The sequence below is a fragment of the Azolla caroliniana genome, unplaced genomic scaffold (assembly GCF_043228905.1).
Source record: "Azolla caroliniana isolate FFs.n. ecotype wild unplaced genomic scaffold, voAzoCaro1.0.p SCAF_1, whole genome shotgun sequence".
In the NCBI taxonomy this organism is placed as follows: domain Eukaryota; kingdom Viridiplantae; phylum Streptophyta; class Polypodiopsida; order Salviniales; family Salviniaceae; genus Azolla; species Azolla caroliniana.
Genome location: NW_028230436.1, coordinates 20,018,769 through 20,039,716, shown reverse-complemented (window position 1 = coordinate 20,039,716; position 20,948 = coordinate 20,018,769). Strand labels below are relative to the sequence as shown.

Sequence of the window (20,948 nt, the reverse complement as noted above, 5' to 3'; positions counted from 1 at the left end):
GTATATGGATTACCATGTATTGCTTGGAATGTTGGATGCGAAAATGCAAAAGAATCACAATACCAAAATTCTCTCATTTGGTTGGGTAATTGAAATAAAAAAATGGTTCAAAAGATGGGATGTGGGAGATATCTTAGAGCTGTCGAGTGATGGTATGAAATATGTAGTTATTGAGGAAAGATTAATAGAACTAGTAAGGAAAAGGTGGAAATATGCTAAACAGACAAAATTAGAATATCACATTGCAAGCATCATTCCTGAATGTTAGGGTCATATAAGATAAGAAGACCTATTGATCATATCCAACCTTACCTCGTTACTAACATGAGTATTAACTCTCGTAGAGCCCTAATACTCCTTTGCATTCGATCACACAACCTAAGTATTGAGGTTGCATTATGGCATTAGAATCAACCAAATATAAAGGCATGTAAGGAATACAAGGACGGGCTAGTAGAGGATGAGCATTACTTGCTTTTTACATGCTTTACATACATATAGTGCAATTTGTAAAAGCTAGAATGACATATTAAGAAAAGGTGATGACTTTGAAGTTTGAGTGTCACACTAAAGAAAACACCGGGAAGGTTGAAGTTGATATGGGTATGCATTATTCATACATCGAGATTTTGTGCTTTATTTAAAGTATGAACATCTCTTCTTTAGGAAGGAGGCACACATAAAGAAAACTTATGTACTTAAAGGTTCCATAGGTCAATATTATGGCATCTCTATGAATGCAAAAATATCTAACCTAATCTAATCTTCTTGTAATCCTCTCCTGGAAACACAATAATCCCGTCATGCATCCCAAACTTCCCTTTTTCCCCCCCCCAAAAGGAAAAGCATCTAACGTTAGGTTAGGCATTTCTCTCTCTCCTTCTTTTTATGTATGACTCCCACAATGATTACACGTGACTCTATTCTCCAAAAGAAAATGTTACACGTGCACACACATATTCAGAGCAAAAACAAAAAAGAAGAAGACATATTACATATTTATTATGTACAATCCCCTTTCCCCTCCTCCTCTCACTACCTACCGCTACTCACTCACTTCTCCTCCCATGAATCAATCAATCAATTAATCGCACGAGAGAGAGAGAACAAGAACAATAAGAAGAAGAAGAACGAAGAACGAAGTCTGGAAAGAGGAGATGAGAAATGCGATTTGTGTGTGAAACAAACGCATGGAGTGAGTGAGTGAGTGAATGAATGAATGCGCGAGTGAGTGAGTGAATAGATAGATAGATAGATAGATAGATAGATAGCAACAAACAACAGTGGAGACGAACGAACGAAGATATTTTTATCTGTGTCTGTTTTTGATCCACAGATGATGATGATGATGATGATGATGATCGAATGATGGCGATGATGAGATCAATCTCTTCCTCTTCTTCTTCTTCTTCCTCCTCCTTCTTCCACTTCTTCAGAAGGGCGAGCAGCAGAAGTAGCTTTCGTGAAAGCTTCCTGGCGAATCATAATGACAGCCCAAAAACAACGATCAACAAACCTTACCACCGCAATGCCAGTTCCTCTTCTGAGAATGACAATTCTCTCAACGAGAAGAATAGCACCCCTTGGGTTCGCACTGTTCAGAGGTATTCGTCCCCCCCCTCCCCTCTTATTTGCGTTCCTCTTTCTGTTATAACTGAGAAATTGCTGTTGTTGCTTCCGTTATGCTGCCACAAGTTTCTTTTAAATGAGCTTTAGATTGCTAGGCTTACGTTTTTGAGCTTCATACGCAATGATCCAAGACTTTTTGAATGCGTTTTAGATTTCCAGGCTTACATATCCTACATTTCTAGTGCTTGTATTTCTTAAAACTCTGCAATTTTTTCTGAAGGAGTTTTAGAACCCTAGGGTTTAATTTCTGAGCCGCATACAAAAGATGCATGATCTTGAAGGAAATTCAAATTTCTGTTGTTTAATTTTCTCAGCTTAATATGGAAGAACGGTCTAAAATTGCTTGAATGAGTTTTAGCTTGCCAAGCTTACATTTTTAAACTTCAAACGTGAAGATACAAGGTTTGAATGAAGTTTAATTTGTTTCTAGGTAAGGTTTCTGTGCTTCATAGAAGGAAGATCTGACCTTTTCCCAAAGATATATCCGTTTTGTAGAAACTTTTGTTTTCTCATCGTGTTACTTAGTTGATGAGATTTTTATGAGCTAGCAAGGAATGCTGATGGGGCCATATATGAACATGATCATGGGAATTCATAGGTTTCATCAGACCATTGGGTCTTGGAAAGTGAATTTATCTTTGCATCCCTACTTATCTGATGACATCCATTTCCTAGCTTGTAAGAAATGCTGAGAAATTTCGAAAAACAAACAAAAAGAATCACTCTCTGAGATGTCAGCCCATGTTGTTGCTAATGTTTTAGCATATGAAATCCATAGAAGGAAGATCCATGATTTCTGAAGATAGAAAGATCCAAGTTTTGTGAATGATATTGAGATTTTTCTGTTATGGATATTTCTTTCTTCTTTACTTAGTGGATGAGATTCATTGTTAGCTAGCAAGAAATGCTGAAGCTACATATCTATGTAAAATGTCCCCTCCCCCTTTCCTGGGTTTCAAAACTTCAGAGGGAAGTGATTTTATTTTTTCATTTTTATTTTTGCCCAGTGGTATCGACCTGTTGCGTAATCCCAAGTATAATAAAGGGATGGCTTTTACAAAATTGGAACGGAATCGACATCATTTGCATGGTCTATTGCCACCAGCGTACATGAGCCAAGATTTACAGGTTTGCATAGGTTTCATTGTCACCTTTCTTGATAATGGGAGGTCAAATGTCTCTATGCTTTTCTTTCCTCATAAAAAGGAAAAACTTTGAAATATGGCGAGTTTTTCTCTGTTTCCCCAAATGCCCCTTATTCATCCTCAAAACGAGTTTGTTTTAAATGCTCAAATAGCAATATAATTGACAAAAGAGGGAAATTTGGCCAAATATTAATTGCTTTTTGAGGCTCTTTGCCAAGTGCTTTGAGGGTTTCAACAAAAAATTACTCCATATGGGGAAATAAATAAGAATACAAGGGTATTTCATAGTGTTTCTTAGATGAAAGTATCCATAGAAAAAGAGTTTATTAAGGTTTATGGAGGTACGATGTTGTTGGCAAACTTGGCATATATAGGATATCTGGCTAGCAAATTAAATTTGTTGAATGAAATATATGGATGGTTGTTTTAACTGTTTTTTTTGCTTTGTGGAGGTCATCTAAGATGTTAAATATGCATTCCAAGAAAATCATAGTATGCATTGACAATTTGCTTTGAGTTATAAAATATATATATATATATATATATATATATATACGAAGCTACATTCATGCAGGTACAACGTGTCATGTCTAATATAAGAGAGACTGATTCTGACCTGCAAAAATATATTTTTCTAATGGCCTTACAAGTAAGCATTCTCTAATCATTTTTGTATCTTGTTGATCTGAAACACTGTCTGGCTACAGTGGAGATATTCACAATTTTCATTATCTTCACTTTTAGGAACGGAATGAAAAGTTATTCTTCAGGGTCCTTTTGGATAATTTAGAGGAGCTTCTTCCTATTGTGTACACTCCGACTGTAGGGATAGTTTGCCAGAAGTATGGGTTGTTGTTTAGAAGGCCAAGAGGACTGTTCATCACAATTGAAGACAAGGGACAAGTTATGGAGATTTTAAAGAATTGGCCAGAGAGACATCTTCAAGTGATTGTAGTCACAGATGGAGAACGCGTTTTGGGTATGGGAGACCTTGGTGTGCAGGTTAACCTCGACAAATGCAGATTGTTTGCTCAAAAATATGTCTATGAGTCTGGATTGTCATTTTTAAAAATATAATGTGGAAATTCAGGGCATGGGAATACCTGTTGGAAAAATAACCTTGTATACAGCTTGTGGTGGCATTCACCCTAAGGAGGTGCTTGATGGAATTTCTAATTCTTTTTATGATAAACTCTAATAATTGTGCTGGTTAAGAACTTGATGTGTCCAAATTTTATCTTCATTTAGTGTTTACCAGTCATGATTGATGTTGGGACAAACAATAAGGCATTGCTTAAAGATCCGTTTTACCCTGGCATTCGTCGATTACGTGTTGAAGAGGAGGTAAATCGTCCTCTCCCTTTTCTCTCTTTCTATGAGCAACATGCCTTATTTTCACATAGAGTTTTTATGAAAGAGTAGTACCCTCCCTTCTTAGGAAGGAGTCAAATACAAGATGAAAAGTTTATTCGATGTCATAGGTCAAAATTGGCCTTCTTATGAACAATAAAAAAATCTAATCTAATCTAATCTAATCTACATGAGTCTATCCATGTGTAAGAGGCTATTACACCTCTTTTGAGAAAAACCATTGTGTGAATCGTCTTATAGAATTGGAGGCCTATCACCTAAATGCAGATGGTAAATAAGTATTTGTGAAAATAATATTGATTTGGACATCTTAATCTTTGCGCAACATAGATATATTCAAAGGAGGCAATCATTGACGATATATAAAATGCATATATTGGGATGAGATGTGAATTATAGAAGCCAAGATGCTCTTCTTACATATTTTTATAGAACGATCTTTATAAAATGTAATAAGATTATATAGTAGATCTCACCATTACAGATATTATTGTCAGATGCTTATCGCAAACATAAACTTATAGGTGTCAAAAAAATTTAACATTAGACACAGGTTATAATGTCAATATTGCCAGGTTAAAATAGATCTAGTTCCCTTTTCTCTGTACTATGGTAGAAAATAAACAAAATGTGTTCTTGAATTGACAGTTAATAACATCATAGAGGATATCCATTGTTTTTGTTTTTCTTCAGCAGGAGTAAAATATATATATTATTCTAGAAATCAACCACAATTTCTGGTAACAGTCTAAACAGATTTAGAACCTAAACTTGAGAGACTCATGATTCAGATAGAAAGTAGTAATGAAAAGTTTAAAGCTTGACAAAAAGGACCTTCTATGGGTAACTATCGTTAACAATTATGGATATGAGATTTTTTGTTCTCTAAACTTAATTTGCTTACAAAGGGGATCGAGGCCAAATCTTGCTAAGGTAAATTTTGCCTTCTTACTTCCCCAAAGTGCTGATTCAGAAGAGATAAGTATAGGACATTAAAAGGAAGAGATTGGTCCTGCATTGTGTATTAAAGATGAGTACACACCTTATTACTTAAATAAGCTTTTTTGTCATTTTATTTAAAGAAGTTTGGTTACCTTTCTACTTTAAAAGTGAGCATGCATGCCTATTTGCAAGTAAACAAACTATCTGTCTGATGTTTAATGTAATCCTACGTGCCAGTTGTACAATGAACTTATTGATGAGTTCATGGATGCAGTCAAGTCAAGATATGGCGACAAAGTTCTTATTCAGGTGGTTAATTGATCATTAGTTCAAAAATTGGTTTAAGTGTATTTCCTTTGGACACCAGAATTGGTTAATCTCATTGTGACTTTTTGAATGCATGTTGTTCTGAATGATTAGTTTGAAGATTTTGCCAATAAGAATGCGTTTCGCTTACTTCTTCAATATCGTGGTACTCATCTTGTATTCAATGGTGATATCCAGGTCAGCAGTTCATTATTTCTTTTTTTTGACAAACTGTTTTGAAATGCTGTCTTTCGCTATAAATGTAAAATAAGTGACAAACATTTGGGAAATGAAAATAATGGGATCTTCTTTCTCTAGGCAGTTGGAGCAGTTGCTTTGGCAGGGATAATTGCATCATTGCCCTTGACTGGGGGCAGGATTTCTGATCATGTTTTTCTCTTCAGGGGAGCTGGTGAGGTAACATAAAATATTACTACGTCATACTCATGCATAGTAATTGATTTTTTGTGTCAGGATCTTAATAGTTCTTAACTATGGATTTCGGGTGACAACAATGAGAAACACAAGCATAAGCTTTTAGAATCTAACTGCTGCAGGATGGTTATTCTACCCAGTTCATGACTAGTTTGAGGGTGGCTAAAGTTGTTTTATGTGGGTTGATGAAGCGTATCTGCCACCTGTTGGAAGCTTATTCCATGCTCTAAACTTTAGATAGTGACCATTAACTTATCCCCTTGCATCCCATCATCTATCTGCCATCTATACTAGTGCACATACATATGATTCACTGGCACATCATACACCTTGTGATGTCTCTGCCTGCAGGAATTCTGACCAACTCAAGGCCCCAATGTCTTGGTTCATAACTGTTTTCTCTCACAATCTTTCTTCCTCAAAAACCTGTTGGCGTACATGTTAAGAGTAAAACCTATATACCTCTCCCCTTTTTAAGTACTTTCTGCTGCTCATCCTTTATTTGCTGAATGATGCTTATGTTTTCCCAAGTGGATCCCTCTTTGGGAAGTGCTTTTACTATAGGATATATCAAGCACTAGCATGGTTATACGACACACATAGAATCCTTGATAATGCAACAAGACATGTGAGACCTAATGCGGCTACACTCTTGTACCTATTAAAGCACGCGGAACCATACAAGCTATGGAGAAGTGTTGTGGAGAAGTGGTTCCTCCTGATGGGAGGAGAGCCTATCCGGCCAGGTGCCGGCTGTATGCCGGTTAGTTCGGTTGTGAGCCGGACAAATATGAGGGCCAGCTAAACTAGGAGCCGATTTGGCCGATCCGACCAGGGGCAAGCTGGCTGAAGCAAATGTATGGCTATATTTGTAAATACCTATATGTATGTATGTATATAGAGCTAGGGCAACAGAGATATAGAGAGATTATTATTAGAGTTGTAGAGGAGTGTGTTGTGTGTGTTATTCTACTTCCTGCTCTCTCTCTCTCTCTCTCCCCCTCTCTCTGTGTCGGGAAGGGATCGTAAATCTGTGAGGAAACTATGCAGAAATACACAACTCAGAACAGAGAACAATAAAATAGACAGACTATGCACAATACACAGTGTTTTACGTGGAAACCCTTAAATAGGGAAAAACCATGGGAGAACAGATCTTCACTATAATAGTGGATATACAAGAGAAGGATAAAACAGATTACAACACTTTCATACAGAGTGTACCAACCACACATGGCTCTTGGCATCTACTGTTACACACACAGCTATGGCACCACTCACGCTCTTGCACGTCTCACTCTTCTTCTCTCACACACTACAAAAACTCTATTCAGCATCTACTATTCTACAGTTCTACGGTTCTACACTCCTAAAGTTTTTGCCCTAGAGGTATTTATACCTCAGCACAGTATGGGCTATTTACAAATATGTCTGTTATTATAAACCTAATAATAACAGTAACAATCACTAATCAGCCGATTGATCGATTAGTCGTTTTGACTAGCCGACTCTCCATGTTGACTCTCCTTGTCTTCGACTGTCGGCTCTTAGCCTGACCAGTCGGCTACTCCTTGTATTCAATTGTCGGCACTTACTCAGCCGAACAGTCGGCTCCTCCTACAGGAGGGACATATTCCTAACACTCTGTATATCCATCCATTGAAACGAAGATTAGACCAAGGTTGTGGCCTTGGGTCTTGTACACACTCACATATGGTGAATCTGTTTGGGATTTGTGGGCTCCCGTGGTTTTCCCTTTTAGGGTTTGTCTTTGTTATTGTCATCTTTTGTTTTGTTGCGGTTTCATTTTTGCTTGTTAGCCGGTTGTGGCCGGCTCCATATTCACAACAAATTGGTATAAGAGCGAAGGTTGATAACCTCTGAAGTTCTGGAATATGGACGATCCTTTGGTGGGATGTTCAAGTTGACTGGCCCAAACTATTCAGTTTGGAAGTAGAAGATGAGAGACATGTTAGTTTGCAAGGATCTATGGTTGCGTGTACAATATGGCAAGTCTAAACTAGACAAGTAGATGCACTGACTTGGGAAGCTTTTCACATTCTAGACTCGAACCTTTGACATGTAACACACCCAATACATAGTGTTGTGTTAGGTAAACCATATGGAAACTCTTGAGGTTGGTTTAGTATTATATAGTCTTGCATATAGTACATTCCAGAATATTTTAGAAATATCCTACAGTATATTCTAGATGGTTATACTCTAGAGATATTCAATCTCAGAACTTGTATATATATGTGTGTTCACCTAGATTACAATCAAGGGATTCAACACCAGAGATTCACAAGAGAAATACGTGACAAAGGTGCTCCAAAGATTCAACGTGCAGAATGCCAAGCCGGTCGGCTCAACGTTGCCGACAAATAGCAAACTGAGAGCCAGTCAATGTCCTAAGACAAAAAGAAAAAGTTGAGATGAGGAAGGTTCCATATACGTCAGCTATCGGAAGCTTGATGTATGCAATGGTATGTACCAGGCCGGACATTTCATATGTTGTCGAAACAATTTGCCGTTACATGAGCAAATCCCGGAAAGGAGCATTGGGCTGTAGTGTAGTCAGTGCTCAGATACCTGAAAGGCATGTCGGGTGTATGCCTTAGATACGGCTCCGGTAAACCTGTACTCGAAGGGTTTACTGACTCTGACATGTCGGCTGATGTTGATACCAACTGATCTACAGTGGGGTATGTGATGACTTATGCAGGGGGAGCTGTGTCCTAGCGATCAAGGTTGTAGAAGGCTGTAGCTCTGTCAACCACAAAAGCTGAGTACATGGCTGCCGTAGAAGCCGGCAAGGAAGTAATATGGATGAGAGATTTTATGAGTGAGTTAGGAATGAAGCAAAATCAGTTCCTACTACATTGTGACAATCAAAGTGCCATCCACCTTGTAAAGAAGGCTGCCTATCATTCTCAGACAAAACATATCCAGAGGAGATATCATTCGCTACGAGAGAGAGTGGAAGAAAAGGAATTTTCCCTTGAAAAGATCCATACGGATGATAATGTATCGAACATGCTGATGAAGGCATTGACTGTGGACAAGCTGAAAGCATGCCGGTTGAAGGTTGCTTTGGTCAACTTTCCCATATAGGAGTGAAGGGGGAGTTTGTTGTGGAGAAGAGGTCCCTCCTGATGGGAAGAGAACCTATCCGGCCAAGAACCGGCTGTATGCTGGCTAGTCCAGCTGTGAGCTGCCGATTTGGCCGATCTGACGAGGGGCAAGCTGGCTGAAGCCGATGCATGGCTATATTTATAAATACCTATATATATATATAGAGCTAGGGCAACAGAGATATGGAGAGATTATTATTAGAGTTGTATGATCAGAGAGTTGTAGAGGAGTGTGTGTGTGTGTTATTCTACTTCCTGCTCTCTCTCTCTCTCTCTCTCTTTGTATATCCGTCGATTGAAATGAAGATCAAACCAAGGTTGTGGCCTTGGGTCTTGTACACACTCACATATAGTGAATCTGTTTGGGGTCTGGGCTCCTGTTTTTTTCCTTTTTAGGGTTTCCATCTTAAAACTGTGTCTCTGTTATTGTCATCTTCTGTTTTGTTGCGTTTCCATTTCTGCTTGTTAGCCGGTTGTGGCTGGCTCCATAGTCACAACAAGAAGGATCTTGATATCCATGATTCATTGGGAATGGTATTCAATTTTTGGAAGATGTTGCCAATTTGGTGGGGTGGATGTCTCGACATGATTGGCTCACGGGGAGAAAATTGGTGAATACATAAGATTTTGTTAGATTAAGAAAGGTTAAGAATAATTTTGATAAATTAAGATCAAAATCAAGGGGGATGCTGATATCTTGATGTAAGTTTCCCAATGATATAAATTCGGAACTAGTTTTGTTTTCAATCAATTTGTGTACTCGGGTCTTTATATGTGGTTTTTGGGTACTTGCATGTTCTTTTCCTTCTTGATCCATCCCCACTCTCAGATAGATGCCTTGTGCATGTCCACCCACACGACATGTTCAAATGTTCTCACCACAATAGCGAATTGTTGGCCTTAAGGTCAACCCCTTTGTTGCTACCTCCCAGGCTAGGGGAATAGCTCACATTGCCTTTTTTACTGGGAGATGAGTCTGATGTTCACCTAGATTCATGCTATGCTTTATTTCAAATAGAGACGTGCAATTGTAGGGATGCTTTCAAACTAGATAAGTGACAGGAATTTGGAAATGCATGCATTCATGCCTTTTATTTCTGACCATGTCTTTGTTGATTAAATAGAAGATGTACATTGTTTCTTGGCTGCAGACCAGTACAGGAATAGCTGAATTACTGGCAACGTATATCAGCAAAGAGGTGATGAATCTTCTTTAATATAGTAAAGAATCAGGATCATTTATGGTTTTGACCATTTCCAGTGGCACAAAATAAGTTGAAGTTTTTTTTTCCAGGCAAACATATCAATCCAAGAAGCACGGGAACATATATGGTTGGTTGATTCCAAGGTATGTTAAGAGCATGAGTGAAATAGAAAATGAATTTTCGTAAATTTCATAGATGTAACAATATGATTTCAGAATATAAAGAATCTACTAGGCATCCAGCATCATACTTTTTAAATCATATGATTAGGAAACAAAAGATTGAAATTGAGTCCCTTGGTGAGACACCAAGATTTAAATGGGGAAAAATGTATGAGAAATGGAGAAAGAGGCTTCCATCCAAGAGGAAATAAATATGTTTTTGCAGGATGAGTTTCCTCTTTTGTCATACATATACCATTCTCAATTGCGTTACTGGCATGCTATTATCTTAACATAGGAGACTACTTTATGTCTTTCTGGATGTTGTATTGTTCTTGTTATGCTGCCTAATGGTCATATTATGGCATTATGATCTCTACATTGATTTTATGTTTGTATATCATTCATCAATAGAACATTATGTCATGTATACATCTTCCTCATGATGAGAAACTATTGTTCTTATTGTCATTTTGAAGCTGACTTAGTTAATTGTAGGAAAACAATTTAACTATATAGCCTTTTCTATGCACAATTATGTACTTAGAATATGCATAACCCAAAAAGCAACTCTTTTAAGGTTTCAAGCATTGCCATCTCTAAGGTAGTAGAAATGTCTGTTTTCTACACGCATGTTGTTCAACTGAAGTATATGATGAATTCTATAGGGTCTGGTGGTCAAATCTCGTATTGATACCTTGGAAAATCATAAATTACCTTTCGCAAAAGACTGCCTGTATCAGGAAAACCTAATTAACTCTGTGAAAGTAAGTGTTACATTCATGTATATTTATTTGCTTTTTTGTGCATTACTTAAGCTGGTTAATTATTTTAGGCTGTACGCCCCACTGCTCTTCTTGGATTTTCTGGGATGGAAAATTGCTTCACCAAAGACGTATGTGAAGAGATGGCGAGCCTCAATAAGGTGTGCTAATATTATTCTCTGATTGTAAATGGCGTCACATGCTTTCCTTTTAGGAAGATCCCACAGTTCCATCATCAGATTGCCTTTATGAAGGCATCCAATAAACTAATGCAAGCAATACTGATTATCAACGAGGGCATGATTCATAGGAATGCCTCTTAAACCTGAGGTGCAGAGCAAAACATAAGGAGCAGTTGAAGATACACATGTTTTTAGAGTTCCTAAATATCTGTTTAAGGTCAGAAGTACATTGTTCTATTAGAATGTGATTGTAGGTACGTGTGCCAGTTCACACTGGCCAAGTGACCCAAATATGTCCTAGAAGCTCTTAAGAGAGCTTTTGTGTGAAATGGATTTTATAAATTTACAAATGGGGAGTTCTTGGACCTTTATATCCAACAAGCTACATGGCAAAACCAATTATTATAATATTATTGCAATGTTGTGTACAACATGAGGCTTGGCTTATGAAGGTATTAGACGAATACTAGAATGTCACCTATAAATCTGTAGTGTTTTTTTAGTAATACTCGTAGCACAACGGGGAGATTGGGTTGCAATGTGCTTAACCCCTGGGTTATATACAGTCTTCTAGTAGATCGGTGAGATTTTAAGCCCAGCTGTCCAGGTAAATATGGCTTACAAGAATGATAGAGCTGAGGACCAATGTTCCCAAACTTGGAACTAGCAATAATTACAAATTTAAAGAGTGATGAGAGATATTGCGAGAATTTATTTTCCCCACCAAATACCTCTGAGCTTACTGTCGAACAGTGGATGCACCACATAGTATACCCAGCAACGTAAACCAGCCAATCCTGAATCTGTCTTGACAAAGGACGTCTAATTATTTTACCTCTCTAGACTTAATCTGACTCAGTAATCTTAGCTTGCAGCTAATTTGCCTCTCTAGGCTTAATTTCACTCCATAATCTTGGTTATGTGAATGTTTGTAATATAAATGCAGGTGAAAAAACATCTCTAATATTCTTGAATTTTCAGCAATGATATAGAGAATGTTGAACAGTGTTTTGAAGAAACCTATGTGGCATTGTAGATACATTTCCTCGTTTCCTCATAAATACAATTGTTTTATCAAATATAGTTTATAATCGGTGTTGCTGTAAGATTGCAGGACAGCAAGAGTGATGAAGTAGAAAACCAGATCACAATATAAGGGATAGATCTTTTTATTTTGACTAGATTTCCTGAGAATAGTTCACTCAGCTTTCCTCTCTGCTATCATAATTCTTGTAATTTACACAACTGAATTTGTTACTTTGTTCTAGAGACCCATCATTTTTGCTTTGTCACATCCCACTACACCAGAGTGTACAGCTGAGCAAGCATACAGTTGGACTCAGGTAATAGACATATTTCAATGCTTATTCTATTTCAGTGCTCTCTTTTAAATAACTATTGGCAATAAACACATTATATGCCATTAGGGACGTTGCATATTTGCATGTGCCAGCCACAGTGATCCAGTGAATGTTAATGGGAGATTGTTTCATGCAGGACAGGTTTGCATTCCATATTTACATGATTCTTATCCAGTAAATATAAGAAAGGAAAATTCTGAATATACCTGAGCTTTTGTATTAAATTGCTACTGAATTTTGTTATCTCTCCTCTGCTCAACTTCATAAAGAGAAAAGAAAGAAAGAAAGATGTATTAATGTCTTTTAAGAGGCCAAAATAATTGCGTCTTTATGGGGTTTGACCAGAGGCATTTGGGGTAATAAATAAAAATACTGAACTGTATTTTGGAGTTTTACCTATAATATCATATATGATGTATATTGTTTGTTGTGAACCAGGGTAATAGTGCTTTCATATTTCCTGGAATTGGTTTAGGATGTGCTCTTTCTGGTGCAACACGAGTACGAGATGAAATGTTTTTAGCAGCAGGTGAAAATCATGTTTATGTGAAAAATCATGGTATTATGTTTAAAACCAGAATTTACATGGAATTTTCTAAACAGTTTTGCATCACTTCAATGTAATAATCAAGAACCATGTGCTGATGCAGCTGATGCTCTTGCATCACAAGTTACAGATGAAGATAGAGAAGTGGGACTTGTGTACCCTCCACTCAACAGAATTCGGAAGACTTCATTGCATGTTGGCAAGGCAGTTGCCAACATGGCCTATAAACTTGGTATGTTTATTTGGGGTGGGAAAGGTGTTGCTCATAATTCGTCCTATGGTTTATTCACATTGCTGTTTGTTCATAATCATTATAACATATGAGACCATATACACAAACCATCATTTATGACATGAATTAGTCACAAGAGTGGAAACACAAATCAACAGGTACATGAAGAAAATCTTGATCATTCAGTAATCATACCACCAGGGTATGTGATGCAAAAAAACAATGTAGATAGCTTAAAGTGGATTTATAACATGTTGATTTAAAAGTTCTATATAGAGTATACTTCTGTTTAGTGTATTCTACATTAAAATTTTTGAATGTCTTTGGTTATCCTTTCAACTAGACAGTATAGATTTTCAATGAAGTATATGTACTTTTAATTGAATGATTAATTTGGTCATTATTGGTTCATTAGAAATCAATAAACTATGTGGTTGAAACAGGAATTGCAACAAATTTACCGAAACCAGATGATTTACTGGAAGCAGCTAAATCCCGAATGTGGGACCCATCATACCGATGCTATAGTTGATCTTTAGAATGATGATCAACTTCTGTTTATGAGCAGGTACGAGACAGAATAATGGAAATCCTCATTTAACGTGTCATAATGATTTATTTTTACATAATTCGACTTGTTTACACACTGATATGATACTATCAAAATTAATTAAAGTAACGTATTCTCTCCTAAGTTTATTGCAAATTTTGTATACTACAGACCTGTCATAAAATTCACATTAACCATAGTTTACATGCTCAGATTATATTTATGGGTTTCTTTAGTGTGTCTAAGCAAGCAGGCCTTGAAGAAAATCAGCATGGAGTCTAGTTAAGTTCCTTGGAGTCTTAAGACATCAAACATTTTGCTCGTATTCAGTTTACGTTTTATATCATAAGAAAGAGAATATGCCATTTACATTTTTGCAGGAAAATAACATGGCATTTATTTGCTCAGCGTTGGCTACTATACCACTTGCCAGAGTGCATGAAGTTCGTGCTTCTATGTTTAGTGGGAATTTCTTGAGAATAAAATGAACAAAACTTTTCATAGATTACTTGAAAAGAGATGTTGATTGTAATATCTTTGAGTAGTCTTAGAAGCAAGAAAACATGTTGAGTTAGTAAGCACATGATCACAAGTCCGTATATCTAATTTATATCAACATAATATATATATTGAGCACATCCTCAAAAAACTTCCATATGTTTATTCTGTAGTCTATATAAAGAAACACACCAAGGATCTATGTATGATTGAAACTTGTACTTTTAAATAATGAGCTTCCTCTTTTTTCTGTGCATTGAATTTGAACACAACTTGCTTTGAAGGTTTGACATCAATGCCAGATCATTCTTGTGCACGCAATGATTGAATCAGTTAATGTTTTATATTGATGTTTAACTGTTCCCATATTCGTAGAACTGAATCGGTTGGATAAAATGGTGTCAAAGATGACTTTCGAATGAAGAAACGAAGTTACATAAAAAATAAACATAGAATGGAACCCATGATCTAGGTGTTTTGCCTCAACAACTTTTATTTGCAGACCGTTGTTGGTTTACTGTCTGGTTTGTTGAGGAATAGTTGGAGGTTGAGACGTGTTGTGTATATATAGCATAACAGTTCTTAGTTTGCTTTACATATGAGACCATTTCTTAAAATAGTATGTTCTTAAAGTCGTATGCCATTAAGGTGATTAGATTCCGGCATGAACTGAGTGAATTGGTTTGTGCGACAGTAGCTTGAAGTTATAGAATTTCAGGATGAGTCCGCGGACCACAAGGATGGCTTTCATCTCGAAATCATCACTGTGTTAGCTGGCTTTTCCAGTTAATTGGGGTAAATCAGCCAAGTAGGAAATTGCGACCTATAAATATAAAGAAGGGGCTCAAACTAGTTTTTTGTTGAACTAGGCCTTTAGTTTCTCTCATAGAGCAAAAAGGAAATACAGTTGATGATGTACAAAGAGTTGAAAGGAACGGATAAACATTGATTTTGGTACAAGTGGATATATTGGGTGGAAGCATGGTATCATCCCAACACCAAGATCTATAAAAGCATGAATGATAGTTAACTAGTGCTGTGGATAGTGCCCAAAATTAAGAACATAGACCCAGAAAGCTTGGGTGTGTAAGATGGTTTACATAGAGATTAATGTAGCCATTGTTGATTAATGTTTTGAACTCCTTTTAAATAACCATTTAGTGCCCACTAGTCTCTCCTTATTTAAACCAATGTTTTTTGGTCAGACAATTGAAATACTTTACGATATTTTTGACTATAGTTTCTTTTCTTACTTTTTCATTGTTGTTTACATTTGCATCACAACCAATACTTCCAATGTCTTTAGTTGAGGTGTCTAATATATCCTTTCTAATTTCTTGATGTCCCTTTAGGATTTTATGATGGCTAGTGATAAACAAGCATGGTCACTTTCCATTGATAAACCATACCTAGCTAGTTAAAAGAAGAATGAGATAAAAAGGGGGGAAATAATGAGTATTACTTGCATGATTAAGCGATGACCACATGGAGGAGCACAGAACAATTATACACTAAAGATGGGAAGGCACAGCCGTTATCGAATGCAGAATAATTAGTGAAACCAAATTGGCGGTCTATTGAGCATGTATATGTATATATATATATATATATATATATTCATGCATGAATTATATACCATCGAACACAAAGAAGCCATAAGCAAACAATAGCATGTGCAGAGGCATGCACAAAGGAATGATGGTGGCAATGTGTAGAGGCGATGACCGATGGCCTCAACACCATGTGCAGAGGCAGAAAGGAACGATAGCATATATGAACAAGAACAATGCCGAGGAGGGGCAAAGAAGGATCATGCAGCAACAGGAACATGGGGATGCCACACTAACATTACCAATGTGATTGATATTGTGGAAATCAACCTTTCTACAAATCCATCTATATGAGAGCTTTGCCTCAATAGTAAAACTTTGGATGTCCATGTCCTAGTATAAATAGGTTCCTGCTTATCCTACCACTAAAACTAGACTTTAGAATTAGTTCATAAGGCTATGATTGGAGCATGGAAATATGTGACCATCTCATTTTACAACTATATTGACCTTCATTCAACCATCTCCATCCTCGCTTGCAATCTGGAGTGATCAAGAGCCTTCAGTCTTTAAGTTGGATGTCAAAAACACCAAACTTTTCAACCTTCAAATTTGATGTAACTAAGCTAAATGTAACAAGCTACAAGGACATAAGTAGCACACATCTGGACATCCATTGATGTGTTTTGAAACGGGAGGAGGATTGGAAGTAAAATCCTCCAGCATAAAACAAGATTTGTTTATTCTCCTCTTAAGACTGACCTCCCTATTCTATGTCCATCCATCTACACCATCAATTGTGCTGCTCTCTATTCATTTGTTCGGACTTATGATGATAAACCGATATCATTCCTCCATTAACATGAGTTATTTATGCTACAGCCTACAAACAGATTATCAAATTATCGCAACACTGCAGCACAAAAATATCAGTTATCAAGTAATAACAAGAGTTGTTTAAATGAATCGCACAAATATCAGTCATCCAATATGACAGGAATTGTTTAAATGGTCAAACTAATTGCATTAAATCTTTATTATCAGTCATCCAGAATGACACGAGTTGTTTAGACGATCAAACTAATTGCATTAAATCTTTATTATCAAGAACTTGAAAACAAAACATTGATGTAATTAGAGTAAAATGTATGTATCGTTATGAGATGGTTGGGTTATTGGTTTTCTACTTCCCATTGATTAAAAGAAAAAGGCAAGTCTTTTCATCTACTAATCCAATCATGCAAATACCAGTTCCTAACCATGTTTACATATGGTCTTCTCAAAAATCAAAAGAACCTTTTTGTGGCTATTTGACATTGGAAGCAAGTGATTTTACATCATTTCAGGCATTAATAGTTTTACATCCAACAGATTCATATACAAAGGTTTATGTGTCTTCTGATGGAAGAACGCCTTTACAAGAAGAAGTTCCACAAAAGCATGGGTGAGCATCAGACCTATCAATGCTCTCACCATAACTAAAAGTTAGTTCCTCTTCATCAAGGATATCTAACCGAGCAAAAAATACAACCCTAGGGATGATGGAGCCAGTCAACCTAACCAGGCATGGTTGAAGATTACCTCCATCACAAGAATGGTTTACGAATCGAGCTACATTACCCACTCTTGTTGCATCAATATTCCAACGTATGCACATGTTCCCCGATGGCAAATGTTCCCTTATGACTAACAGAGAATGGACAAAGTTCTTCCGAGTTTTGCGCAATCGATCATACATTCTTTGCCTTTCCTGGGCTTCTGATGTGGTGAGGAATTCTCCTGCAACAATGTTGTCATTTTTAGGGTCAAAATGTTCAAGAAAATTACAATGCAGATGTGTGTCAGTATATTGCAAGAGCATTATAGATATGTGTGTAGTTTTGATCTAATGAAAGATATTTACGAGTTATGCATGTATGTGTATATGGACGTGCATTCATTTTTGGCAACATATCCAAGTTTTAATTCTTGAGCTTGCCAATAGATGAGACACTAGAAAAATATTAACCACCATGAATGCCTCTAACTCACTTCCCATTGTTCTTATCAGAGTGCTCTACAAATCTCATCATTCTGTATTGAGACGACTTATGCCCTCACCTAACAAATTATCCAAAGACTTTCTCAGAATATGTACATTAATGTAGAACTACCTCCGAGTAATAAAATTGGGATCAGGTATAAATAACAAAAGTTTAGCCTCTTAAAAGAAAGAAATAAACCTGTAAAGAAACATATAACATTAGGTTTCTATATCCCCAGTAGAAATCAAGTTTGGCACAAACTTCAAGTTCATACAAAAGATCTTTCATGGATATGATTGAAATTCCAAATTATATGGAATATTGAAAAGAAAGATTTTCAAGAAGGTGGTATGATCATCCCCGCAGTCTTCACCTCATATAAGCTTAAAACCATTCCTTACAAAGTCATGGACATTCTTCTCTCGTCACTTGTTAGAACTGTCCACAAACTTTTTCCAATTTTTGGGCTTGATTCACCCTTCCAGAATTCACTCTCACAGCCTTCACCTCATATAACCTTCAAACCATTATTTACTAGGTCCATGGAAATTCGTCTCTCATCACTTGTTGATCTGTTCCAATCTCTTTCCACTTTTATGTGGTTGATCCCACTTTCCCAAACTCAGTCCGATTGCACTTGATATTGACCTTTTCATAGCTTAACTCATATGTAACTTCACTCTGAATAATATGCAAAGGGTTTGAATTTGTCTTCTTTTCTTAAGGGTATTCTATATGATTCTAAGCTAGTTCATCGCAGTGTATCCATTTCGTCTTGCTCCAAGTGCATATCTCATCCTCAAAATCCATTTCATCCATCTCTTGGTCCAGAACCCGGGAGGTTCCATCGACATATGCAGAGATCTGACAGTCTTTCATATGACAGCGTTCAGAAGGGTCAGTGGCCCACTGGACCAGATTCCCACGGACTTACAATGACAGATTCCCTTGGATGCAGTGAGGATTACATGCTTATTCTAGATTACTACAGTCAACCTCATTGAAAACAGCATGCCCTCCTCACCTTCAAAAAATGCTTAGTAGGTAGAAAATGAACACAATTAGGAGCTACGAAAGGTGGAAAGTACATCTCTGGAGGTATTAGAGTTTAGTGAAACATGCACTTCACCTGAGAGTGAGGTGAAACAACTGAATAACAGTGAAAATGACATGAGCTATCTTTGTGCAAAGAAGTTCTCCGAGAAAGTTTTGGGCGGTAGCAGTGGTTATTTCAGTGCATAATCTTAACAGTCTCCTATACAATGGTACCTGAGAGGACTCCATCAATAGCCTAGTTTGGTAGGCAGCCTACTGAGAACTCTTACTTTGCATATCAGATGTGCTGCCTATGCACACGTGACCAAGACTTGGTTGGAGGGAGAAAATGGAAACTTGATCTCCTAGCCTTTACTTTCTGAGTAACTACCTGACTTTCTACAGGATGTATAACCCAAATTGCAGGTTAGACTACAAAAAAGACCTAGCTAGATCTTCCTTCATTCAGGTAAATGTAAGCTGATCTAGTCAATCAGCTTTTTAAAACATACCAAGGAAGTATCCATTATTGGCTCTTCTGCATAAACACACGGGTATGCTTGCGGCAGAGGGTATAATGTGTATTCTAAAGCCAGAGGTGGACTTTGTTGATACTTTTGCAACCCCCAGTTTGGATGATGGCAGCTGTAAGAAGTAGTACTATGAAGAATGTGGTGCAAACCAGAAAAGGTTTTGGGTAGGCTAGACTTGGAAAGTGCGTTTCCCTGAATGGCGATCTCATGGAGGAGGTAATATGTTGTTGAGAAATCCCCTGAACTCATGGCTACAAGTGTATAAAGCCATGGATGGATGGATGGATGGAGGAGTGATGGCTTTCTAAACTTCATCAGGACCAACCAAGCAATCAAAATTATGATTCAGTTATGCCTCAAAGCCCTTTTCAGAATAAACACAGAAAACCCCTAGAATTCTCTTCAGACTATGCTTCAAAAGCCTACAATTTGTTAAGAATATACTATCAAAAACCCAAAATTACTGGAAATTGTAGATCAACGGAGAGAGCGTACCTGCATATTCAAAGACAAATGAACCTTTGGGGATGAACTGGGAAGCTCGGACACACCAACCCTTTCTTCTATCTCTAACAACACATACTTTCACAGCTAGCCCTCTCTGAGTGACTCTATATATACATCTCTGAGAGCAAGAGCAAGAAGGCCCACATTCTGTGAAAGAAATCAAGCCTTGGAAATCTCGATCTTCAGCCAAATAGCGAAGTTTTGATTCTGCATTGTATGCAAGGTCTCCGTCAATCTGCTGTCGGCCACAAAGTGAAGAGGATGAAGTTGCTGATGACGAAGAAGAAGAAGAAGATGCCAAAGAAGCTTGGACGCAGAGGCAGGAAGAAGAGAATGATGCAGATGAGGATGAAGGCATGGAAGCTTGGGTGTAAAGGACAGACGAAGAAGAAGGAGAAGAAGGGATGATGGGGTGGTTGGGGAGTATGGAAGAAGAAGAATAGATGAAGAAGGAGGAGGGAATAGTGTCTACTGAGGAGTTGGAGTTGGAGTTGGAATTGTTGGAATTGTTGGTGTTGGTGTTGGTGTTGGTGTTGGTGTTGTTGATGATAATGGGAATGGGCCATGCCTCCACACCTGAACCCAAATCTCTGTCACTCGTTAGCCATGGGAAAGCTTCTTCTTCTTCTTCTTCTTCTTCTTCTTCTTCTTCTTCTTCTTCTTCTTCTGCTGCTGCTGCTGCTGTGACGGTAGTATCATCATCCTTCATCATATGAATTAGAGGGACATTTTGCAACCGAGGCAGATCTTGCCGTCACATTACCTAACCCAAGAAAATCATGCCATTAGATTACCACTTCCAGAAACATAACATGAAATGACTTATGGATATGTTGT

At 37.3% G+C, this 20,948-nt stretch overlaps 2 protein-coding genes across 4 annotated transcripts in view; one reads left to right on the top strand and one right to left on the bottom strand.

Annotated features, from left to right (window-relative positions):
• Positions 1-1,387: 1,387 nt before the first annotated feature.
• On the top strand, positions 1,388-14,714 carry LOC147869136 (NADP-dependent malic enzyme 1-like). Of its 3 annotated transcripts, none has more exons than XM_087326727.1 (19): positions 1,388-1,604; positions 2,637-2,757; positions 3,349-3,423; positions 3,519-3,776; positions 3,865-3,930; positions 4,023-4,118; positions 5,325-5,396; positions 5,508-5,591; positions 5,712-5,810; positions 10,114-10,161; positions 10,257-10,310; positions 10,997-11,095; positions 11,164-11,253; positions 12,543-12,617; positions 12,702-12,776; positions 13,074-13,164; positions 13,286-13,414; positions 13,858-13,982; positions 14,345-14,714. In XM_087326727.1, the coding sequence occupies exons 2-18, from the start codon at positions 2,677-2,679 to the stop codon at positions 13,944-13,946; spliced, it is 1,581 nt and encodes a 526-aa protein (XP_087182853.1). In that variant the 5' UTR covers positions 1,388-1,604; positions 2,637-2,676; the 3' UTR covers positions 13,947-13,982; positions 14,345-14,714. The 3 variants fall into 3 exon arrangements, with proteins under 3 accessions (XP_087182853.1, XP_087182844.1, XP_087182835.1); XM_087326718.1 differs by lacking the exon at positions 14,345-14,714 and adding an exon at positions 14,201-14,319; XM_087326709.1 differs by lacking the exon at positions 14,345-14,714 and having other exon boundaries at positions 13,858-14,129.
• A 2,584-nt stretch (positions 14,715-17,298) lies between these two features.
• Positions 17,299-20,948, bottom strand: part of LOC147869135 (uncharacterized) — a 43,504-nt gene continuing 39,854 nt past the window's right edge. Inside the window, exons 3-4 of the mRNA XM_087319182.1 lie at positions 20,100-20,792; positions 17,299-17,791 (exon numbers count right to left, since the gene is read on the bottom strand). Of these exons, the coding sequence (XP_087175308.1) occupies positions 17,400-17,791; positions 20,100-20,792 (1,085 nt within the window). The 3' untranslated portion in view covers positions 17,299-17,399. The remainder of the gene's footprint in view (positions 17,792-20,099; positions 20,793-20,948) is intronic.

Excerpts from the sequence above, each read along its gene's own strand:
- LOC147869136 (XM_087326727.1), top strand. The coding sequence starts at position 2,677 with ATGGCTTTTACAAAATTGGAACGGAATCGACATCATTTGCATGGTCTA. Across the intron at positions 10,162-10,256 it reads CAACGTATATCAGCAAAGAG|GCAAACATATCAATCCAAGA; the intron begins GTGATGAATCTT and ends TTTTTTTTCCAG. Across the intron at positions 12,777-13,073 it reads GATTGTTTCATGCAGGACAG|GGTAATAGTGCTTTCATATT; the intron begins GTTTGCATTCCA and ends GTTGTGAACCAG.